Source organism: Micropterus dolomieu, linkage group LG20, assembly GCF_021292245.1.
Source record: "Micropterus dolomieu isolate WLL.071019.BEF.003 ecotype Adirondacks linkage group LG20, ASM2129224v1, whole genome shotgun sequence".
In the NCBI taxonomy this organism is placed as follows: Eukaryota; Metazoa; Chordata; class Actinopteri; order Centrarchiformes; family Centrarchidae; genus Micropterus; species Micropterus dolomieu.
The window spans coordinates 16,887,203-16,896,959 of record NC_060169.1 but is presented as its reverse complement, the minus strand read 5'-3'; the positions used below and the strand labels follow the sequence as shown (position 1 = coordinate 16,896,959).

General features: G+C 43.5%; 1 protein-coding gene across 4 annotated transcripts in view; it reads right to left on the bottom strand.

Moving 5' to 3' along the window:
* Window positions 1–370: 370 nt before the first annotated feature.
* LOC123958803 (rho guanine nucleotide exchange factor 10-like protein) overlaps window positions 371–9,757 on the bottom strand; it is a 52,580-nt gene continuing 43,193 nt past the window's right edge. For 2 of the 4 annotated variants that reach the window (XM_046032449.1, XM_046032450.1), the window contains exons 18-19: window positions 1,229–1,329; window positions 374–675 (exon numbers count right to left, since the gene is read on the bottom strand). In XM_046032449.1, coding sequence (XP_045888405.1) covers window positions 641–675; window positions 1,229–1,329 — 136 coding nt within the window. In that variant the 3' untranslated portion in view covers window positions 374–640. Of the gene's footprint in view, window positions 676–1,228; window positions 1,330–9,757 lie in introns of all 4 variants that reach the window. The other 2 variants (XM_046032451.1, XM_046032453.1) reach the window with 2 other exon arrangements.

Below are 9,757 nucleotides of genomic sequence, written 5' to 3'. Positions count from 1 at the left end.
AGGCTTCCTCTTGACTTTTGCCCAACCAAAGTGTCATTAACTGTTTCAGGGCTATGCTTGGGTATCAAAAACATTGACAATATCTGGCCACTCATCTTTCTTAAAAGATTTTTTTTTTATGGTAACAGGTAAAGAAGTAGAAAGGAAGCAGTGAGAGAGACAGGTATGATATGCAACAAAGGTCACTGGCTGGAACTGAACATGGCATGTGCTATAACCAGTCGGCTATCAAGGCGGTCCACTGGCCAGTCATCTAAGCAAGACATTCCATTGAGTGTCCTTTGACCTATCTCCAAAAACTTTCTCTGAAACCTCGAATGTTTCTGCGCTGACGCTAACAGCAATGGCCTCTGGCATGTGAGAAGCCATAACAATACGATTGGAGCTACCCACAAGTGCAGTGCTGAGAGACATACTGCATGCATAACAACCTCAGAATAAAGTGTGTGTGACAAGGAAGAGCGCTCAAGGCGACGCAGGGAGTAGTAAAGGATGGGGGAAAGGACTGGGGTGGTGAGTGGGTTGAATATGTGTGTGCCATCATGGCCAAATAAGCAGATTAATGTCCTCTGTAGTTCCGTCTCCACTTCACTGGATGACAACATGCATTGATGAACCCCAGAGAGGAAGACCTCCTATACTACTGCGTGGTAAGACTGCATAGCCAGCTTAGGCCTGGGCAGAGTAAGGCAAGGGTTGGAGAAAAGAGGTTAGGAAGATAAAGAAGAACTGTGCTGCTCCCTGCTGGGCACGGTCTGGCCATTATTTTCCTTCCCGAATGTTGACCACTGCTCTTTCTCCACAGTCACTGACATATCCCGAATTTCAAGGCCTAGTATGCAAAGTCCTTTGCACAATAGCTAGAGGGTATTTTAGAAGAGATGTTATTTACCTCTTTCCACAGCACATAAACTTCAGATGACCCAGTTGAGAGTCTTGGTTTTTCTCTGATTATATATGTCGTAACACCAGTTATACACTTAGCCAATAGAGAGTGAATCAAACACTGATGATGTGTCTGAGCCTATGACTTAAAACATTGTTATTACATTTCATTGCATTACATCATCCTGTTTAAATAGAAATGACATAGTAATCCTTTCTTTGTGTGTGTGTGTGTGTGTGTGTGTGTGTGTGTGTGAGAGAGAAAGATAGAAAGTGCTTGCATGCGTGTGTGTGTGTGTGTGTGTGTGTGTGTGTGTGTGTGTGTGTGTGTGCGCGCACTTACGTAGTGCAATCTTGGCCAAGTGCAGACGGTTTACCCAAGAGATCTTACTAAGGGGGCTGGGAGTGTTGAGGACCACCATGAAACTGACAGGGCGCCCTGACCTGGAAGAAAACACACATGTAAACACAAACACACAGGCACAGTTGCATGCACACTGCAGATGTACTCATTTGAAGTGAAACATTTGTGTCACAAAGTCTTCACTGAACAACACAGAATAAACATTATTGTGGGTTTAGTCACAGTTTTTTCATTTCATCAAATCAGTCGATGTTGTAGAGGCCCAGGTATTGTGATCCTGGTATTTACTAGGATTTGACATCAAAACAGAGCATCTGAAGTCCTGTATTGTGTAATGACTGTAAAGCAGAACCTGAAACCCAGCATTTTTAGCATGTGTGGTTGTGTGATTGTGTCTGTTTTTGCGCAGGTGTCCTTTTGCAACCCTGTCTACTAGAACTTCCTTTTATATATTAATGCTGATTTTCAATGTCTATTTACAGGTCTTGGGGAGTGCTACTGCATACAGCGTGTGAAACAAACATTGACTGGAGAGGTGAAGACTACAAGTCTGAAATGAAAAAAAGAGTCTTGCAGTCCTAAAGTAGGCAGTGGCAAATGGACATGGACACTAGGCATGCAGGGTCACACAACTTTCCCATGACCTTTTCCTATATCCTGAAATCTGCTTGAATTTCCTAGAGTGCTTGACATCACAAAAGAGCAGTAAAGTTTTATAAATATGCTATATACAAAAGAAGCAGAACAATATAGTCAGAGAAAAAGGGCTCCAACAAGGAAAATACCTTTTTCATTTCATGGGTTTCATACATCAAGAACATCAGAACAGCTGCTTGTCTGCTAGTAGTTTTACAGCGGTTCAGCCTTGTAAGGCTTAAGAATTCCTTCAACAATGCGCTTCAGCTCATAGACAGTGGTGGACTCCTTGGCATCTGTGAAGATTGTGGTCTTATGACGCCTTCAGTAAACATTCAGGGCAGCTTGCGATGACCACACAGCCTAGTCACAGTAAATTGCTTCTAGGTGAGGTTTGATGCTCAACATGCCACAAATGTGTGGGCCCTGGTGTGATCACGCACAGCCAGTACAAATTTAAAAAATGTCTCTTTCTCATCTTAACTGGACATTCTGTTTTGTGTTGTTTTGTGTAGTTTGTAACTTGAAAAGAAAATTTCTATCTCAGTAAGTCTTTTTTCTGGTTTAATAAAGGAGAAAAGGGCATGAATACCAGACATACAAATGGACAGAGGAGAAGTGTATTATGTTGCAAGAGTGGCATGAAACGTTTCCATGAACCTTTTCATCTAGAAACTGGGTCGCCGTTGGAATCCATTGTAAAAGCGATGAATTCAAGCCAACTACACCTGCCATCCTCTGCAAAGGCACCTTTCAAGCCTGCGTTTGATATTCAAAGCACAGCTTTTGGTGTAACATTCCTTTAACCTCCAAATACACAATATCCAGCTAAACCAAAAAACAGTGGTTACTGTTCATGAGTTTTGCTTCCTGCTTTCTTACAGTGCAGACGCTTTGCTGCTTGCTCTTGCCTCTGCTTGCATTCTTTTGCTTAAACTGTCTTTTTTTCTGCTAGAAATCAGCAGATTTCTCTTGGATACTTTTAAATCACTGGGACTGTCAGATAAAGTAGGCTCTTGCCATACTTTAAAAACTTTTATGATCTTAGTGCTACGCAAGTGCGGCCTATCAATAGCACTAGCCTGTACTGCAGTGACTGGAGTTATAGCTAACGCTAATTAGCAACAAGATGCCCCCCTTCTCCACGGACGACTTCTACAAACTTCTACAGAAAATTGCAGTGCTGGAAACCAAGATCCACAGGTTAGAAGTGAATGGACTATGTGGGAATGACACCACTTTACCGTGGACCCAAAACAGTGGACAAGAGCATGCTAACACAAGGCTAATTAGCACCAAAAAGACTACCAAGAAGCAGGAGGCCTGTGTACTGGGTAATAAATCTGAAAGTGGGAGTCCTCCCTGGAATGCTCTTGGTGCAAAGCCTAAGAGTAAATCATTTCCTGGGGAAATGGGAGGACGAGTAACAGGTAGAACCCAGCGCTCTGAGATTTGTGATGTGACTGGCTGGCCTGCATTATCATCCAGGCAGAGCGCCTCTTCAACCCCTGTTCTTGGTAGGACACAGCCGTGGACAGCTGCGAAAGGGAGAGTTAGCAACAAACCTCCCCAACAACCGAGTGTGCAACAGCAGAACAGATTTTCACCACTATTGCAGGACCCTGGATCTCCGTCTGATGACCTGGATAACCTCCCGTCCTCACACAGAAGGGTAAGGACTGAGAGTAAATCAGAAAGTAAAAGGCTGCAGGGAAAGCTAACGACTGGGCCTCAAACTCTGATTGTGGGTAGCTCTGCTGTTAACGATATAAGAAGCATGTGTTGTAAGAACACCAAAATACTCTGCTTTCAGAAGGATATGGTGTCTGACTTGGCAAAAAGAATCCTGCATATTGTGGCTGAACATCCTACTGTGAAAAACATCCTACTGCACATCGGGACCAATGATGTTGTGAAGCAAGTGTTGAAAGAGGACTTTAATAATCTGTTGAACACTGTCAGCTCTTTGAATGCTGAGGTGTTTATCGGTAGCCCTATACCGCCAATCCGAAGAGGAGCTGAGAGATTCAGCAGATTGATGGCATTGAACACGTGGCTCTCAATGGCATGTACTGTCCATTCAGTGCATTTCATCGAAAACTTTTACTTTCTGTGGGACCACAGACATCTTTTTAAGGCAGATGGACTTTGCCTTAACAAGTCAGGAGTAAAATTGTTCAGGTCCAACCTGTTTTACTTTCTGCATCACTCATCTGTTCCCTCTGCCAAGGACAAGAGACAAGAGGAATCAAAACAAGAAGAAGACATAACACAACACGCCAGAAACCTTGAAGGAGAGCCACCTCAGCCCCCGCCGGAAGAGAGCTCTGATCACGGGAGATAACTAAGCCAAGAGGAAGAGCCTCCACCTCCCTCACTGACAACCAACAGTAAGGATTCACCATCTCTACACCCCCAATCCCCATCTAGGTCACCCTTATCTCCAGACACCCTTTCTCCCCTCTCCCCCTTGTTGGACTTCACTGATCAAATGGAAGACCTGGTTAGAGCTGGGACAAAATTTACTCCCCGCACCTTCCCTGGCTCCACTCCCATTTTCTCTACCATAAACCCCCCTCACCGTCCACCTCCACCACTGGTTCTAAGTCCTCCAGGTTTGACACGTGTCACAAATACAGCGCACAACCCACCCTCCCGCTCCGCAATGGAGAAAAAGCCCAGTAAGCTCTGTCTGATATGTGCTGGGTCCAGGCTACAACGAAAATAGCACTCATGACTCTTCCCAGGACAAGCCGGGGCACAGTGTGCTGGTAGTCTTCTCCATCCCTGTCTTGATAGGTAACAGAAAAGGTATGGTGAATGTGTTAAGAAACAGGAAGCACTCAACATATCCTGCAAATTTAGTATTAATTCCTTGTCAGCCGCAGCATGTCGAAAAAAGTGGGCCAGATAATGTTTTTAACACACTAAAATTAGCTTTGTTAAACGTTAGGTCTTTGGCAGGAAAAACATTTTTAATCAATGATTTTATAATAACTCACAATCTTAATTTCATGTTTTTAACTGAAACTTGATTGGACCAAGATAACAGTGCAGCTGTCCTTATCGAGTCTACCCCTCCCAGCTTCAGTTTCATGAATGAAGCTAGAGTGCATAAGAGAGGAGGTGGAGTTGCCATTTTGTTTAATGACTCCCTCCAATGCAAAAAGATGTCTTATGGGAATTTTGCTTCTTTTGAATATGTGGCTCTTCAGCTGAATTCCTCTTCTTGAGCTATCTTTCTAAATATCTTCAGGCCCCCTAAATACTGTGCAAACTTTTTTGATGACTTTGGTGAACTGCTGTCTATAATCTGTATTGACATTGACTGTGTAGTTAATGTTGGTGATTTTAACATCAATGTTGATAACCCCCAGGAGAGAGGAACTAAAGAACTGTGTTGTGTTCTTGATAATTATGGACTGACCCAATATGTTTAACGGAGCCCACACACAATAAGGGGCACACTTTGGACTTAGTCATCTCCAAGGGTCTGGACATTTCCAAGGTTGTGGTGACTGATGTTGCTCTCTCTAATCATTCCTGTGTTTTCTTTGAGAGTGCTATCTGCGTGCACACAAATGTACAAACAGCGGTAATCACAAAACGGCATATCACTGAAAACACTAGTGAAAAATTTATTGAGGCTTTCTCCTCGACACCTGCCCTCTCACAGGTCTCAGTGAATGAACTTGTAGATAATTTCAGTTCTAAAATTACAAATGTTATTGATGCCATTGCACCAGCCAAGGTGAAGGTGGTCTCGCTGGTATAGAACTCAAAAAAGAGAGTGTCGAAAACCTGAACGCAGGTGGCGGAAAACAAATCTCCAGGTTCATTATGACATCTATAAAGAGAGACTTCGCATTTATAATTTAGAGCTGAGAAATGCAAGGCGTTCCTTCTTCTCTGACATCATCACCAAAAACACTAATAATGCACGTGCCCTGTTTGCTACTGTCGACAGTCTAACCAACCCTCCTGTGTCTGTAGCCTCTGACCTTCTATCCACCAGGGCCTGCAATGAATTTGCCTCCTTCTTCACAGACAAAATTCAAACAATTGGACAAGCAATCAGTGCCTCCATGCCAGTAACAGGATATGTCTTGTCCCTATGTCCACTCAAAAACAATTTATATAGCATGAGACAATTTGATTCTATTAACCATAAAAACCTGGAGGACATAATACATCTGAAATCCTCCTCATGCTGCCTTGATATTTTGCAAACAGGTTTTTTCAAAAATGTTTCTAAATGCATGGCCTCAGATCTACTACAAATTGTCAACATGTCTCTCCTCTCAGGTTTTTTCCCCACAGGCCCTGAAAACTGCAGTTATTAAGCCACTCTTAATAAAGAGTAATCTAGGGGCTGTGGCTCAGGAGGTAGAGCGGGTTGGCTGTTAATCGGAAGGTCGGCGGTTCGATCCCTGGCTCCCTGGTTGCGTGTCGAAGTGTCCTTGGGCAAGATACTGAACCCCGATTTGCCCCTGGCGGCTATTCCGCCAGTGTATGAATGAGTGTGAATGTTAGTTTCTGTTTGAGCACTTAGGCTCAGTGTATGAATGTGTGTGACTGGTGAATGCAGATGTAGTGTAAAAGCGCTTTGAGTGGTCGAAAAGACTAGAAAGGCGCTATACAAGTACGGAGCATTTACATTTAGACAGGTCACTAATGAGCAATTATAGGCCCATATCAAATCTCCCATTTTTAAGTAAAATCATTGAAAAGGCTGTTTTTCAACAGCTTAGTGCTTTCTTGGCACTAAATAACTGTTTTGCAGAGTAAGGCATGTCTTGACAAGCAGGGTAGTGTGATCCAAAACAAAGCAGCTTTGGTTCAGCCGTACATGTTCAAGCCCGAGTCTCATCCCGAAACACAGGACGAATAACCCCATCTAGCTTTGCAACCTAGACAGGAGCAAGAGTTTCAGAGTGGTAAGCTATTAATTTGTAACAAATTTATATTTCATACGTAATGTTTTAACTGTGTTCTGTCTCTACATTACAGTAACAACTTTATGTCCATTGACTGCCTGGAGGGTATCTAACATTCAGTAGGGAGGGTGGGGGTGAGGGGAGGCACTAGAGGACTGACTCCTTTTGAGTTGCCAACAGACTGGCTGCCAAATACCATCGGGTGTTGTGTCCCGTTTATCCCCTCAGGTCTGTCTCTTCATTAGCTGAAAGAGCCTTAAATTGTATCTAGTAGGCTACTGGGCTACAAAGTGAAAGACAACGTGAGGTAAACAAATAAATGTCAGTCAAACAGTGTTTTTATGGTCTATCTTTCATGGCTGCCCGAACTTAAGCACTCAGGTATCTGAGACAGATTTTGTCACAAAGGTTGTCATCCAGTTGTGTGATCACAAAAACTGCCACTATATCCTGGTTGACATTTTTACCAGATGTGTCTTTTTTCATCTGATCATTCAAGCTGCTGTGGATTATTTGAGGCAGGGAGAGATGGGTAATTCAAGCTATCCAAAGAAAGACATTTTATAAATAATGTCTCTAGGTGAAGCCTGCATGATTTCTTCAACACTGTGACATCTGTGCACCAACCTTCGTTTATATAGAAACAGAGTCCGCCTCCCCGTGTTTTTCCCGTGAGCTCCCTTTCGCGATCTGCGCGGATGAGATTAAGTCCCGGTAGGTGAAGTGCGCTGTCCAGGATGCGCTCAGTGAGCCAGGATTCGGTGAAACAGAGTGCAGCAGATCTGCAGAAGTCCAAGTTAGTTCTGCTGAGGAGCAGCAGTTCGTCCATTTGGCCAGAGAGCGGACATTCGCCAGGTGGATTGAAGGGAGCGCAGTGCGAAATCCCCGCTGTCTCAGTTTAACCAGCGCATCTGCACGTTTTCCCCTGCGCCGTTTCCGAAGGATCCCAAACAGAGCTGCTGATCCTCCAACTAATAACTCCGGGAAAGTTACAGGGTCAAAAAAGAGCGGTGGAATAGTATGAGCAGTTGAAAGTCCAATGTTTAAGAGCTCTTCTCTGGTAAAAGTTACCAGAGAGGGACGGCAGAAAACAGCGTTAATTAACAAAAACACAAAAAGCACTACAGAGCGTAATCGCGCTGCGGCCGTCTGCGGCGCCACCTTGCTTAAGTTATATGCGTTATATATGTTTTTAAAAGTAAATTGTTTGTTAACCTTTTAATTTTTTATAATTTTAACTGATTACATTTTAGTTTAGTTTCTTTACATCCAGGATGTATTTAATAAACGATTTAACATGTTAACAGAGTTACATAACTTAGGCCTATAATTATTTGGTTTTGTTGTAACACTGATAAATAACTTTGGCAAGTTGCAAAAAAGTTTAACGTTGAGGTCTGTACTACAACTTGATTGAACTAGTTCTGATCAGCTGTTCTGGAACGGAACCATCTCAGGCTCAGTCAACTGAGAGCTCAAGGTTCAGCTCAGAGTTTTTTTAAAGCCTGCTTTCTGAAACAGATTGTGGTGAAGAATCTGTTTCAGAAAGCATGGTTGGTTCATGTTAGAGTGATGTAAGGGAATTTCACCAGCTGTGAGCATGGGCTCAACTGAGAGCCATGGTGTCAAATCAACAAATGACTGGTAATAAATACAGGATATAAATACAGGATGGACTTTATACATAACTCCTGCAGAGGTTGTGTTAAGTTCAAGGTAGAGAAACATACACACTCGTCACCTAAACATTTAACTTCCTTATGCAATTATTCTGTCAAATTTTTGTCAGCTTGTTAGACCACTAGCAATGCCTGTGTTTAAATATTTGACTCTCTCTCCTGTCAACTAAAATAAAATAACTTCTTATTGCTGAGCAGTCTATAGCGAGACTGGCAGCTCTAAGTTAGAAATGACTTAGTTGGTGTCAATCAATTGAGAGGAACACTCTTTGTCTGGATTGATCAGCCTTTATTGGAACTACAAGTTAGCTGTCTGGCCAAGGATGAGACATCTTTTTAAAGCACTAAGCAGCTTTCCAAAATAATGGCCCTATCTCAGTCACCTGTACAACTATGCTGAGGCGATGAAAGAAAGAAAAGCAGAGTGCAAGAGAGTGCATGAAAAGAAGGGGGGGGTTGGGGTCTCAGGCACACATAAGGAAGACAATTTCACATTCAGACATCATTAGAAGGTAATAGAGTGGAGAACAGTGTGCAGCCTGAAATTCTGCTTCTGTCATACCTGCAGCTGCCCGCTGCAAATTCATTTTCATTTCATAGAGGAAGCAAGGAAACTGAGACACACACACACATACAGAAAGAGAGGGAGAGAAAGAGGGACTGCAGACAGGAACAGAATAAAGTAAGTAAGATCTCAAACTTCCGTGACATGTTGAAAAAAGTGGAGCTTTCACAAAGAGGTGTAATTCATACCATTCGCTGCTTAAATATAGCAGAGGCAATTTGCCGAAGACAGAAGGGGAGACAGGGTGTGACGAGAGTACAACTACTCACTTGGTTGGATACCTTAGGCAACACTTCATGCCCACACGGCCTCAAACATGCTAAACTGAGCGCAGTCTCCGATTCCTTCCTCCTGCCTGCTGATTGACAGCCGCAGTGCAGGTGTGGTGCATTGCCAGAATGGAGAACTAGACTCTGGTATTATGGCAGAGGGAAGATGAGGAGAGCTGAGAGGTAAGGAGAGTCAAAAGGGGAAGGGAGGGGAGGGGAGAGGAGAGAGGGCAGAGTAGGGCGAGGGAGCGAAGCGAGGAGCCGGCCTGGCTGATTTATGGGAGCAGGTCAGTGCCAAAGCACACGTGTGACACTAATGCACAAGGACAGGACAGATGTAGGAGTGAGTGCTGAGTGGCAGCCTGTCATACACCCATCCTTCAGTTCACCTCCACCCTCCAGAGAAACAAACAGTTGAAGAG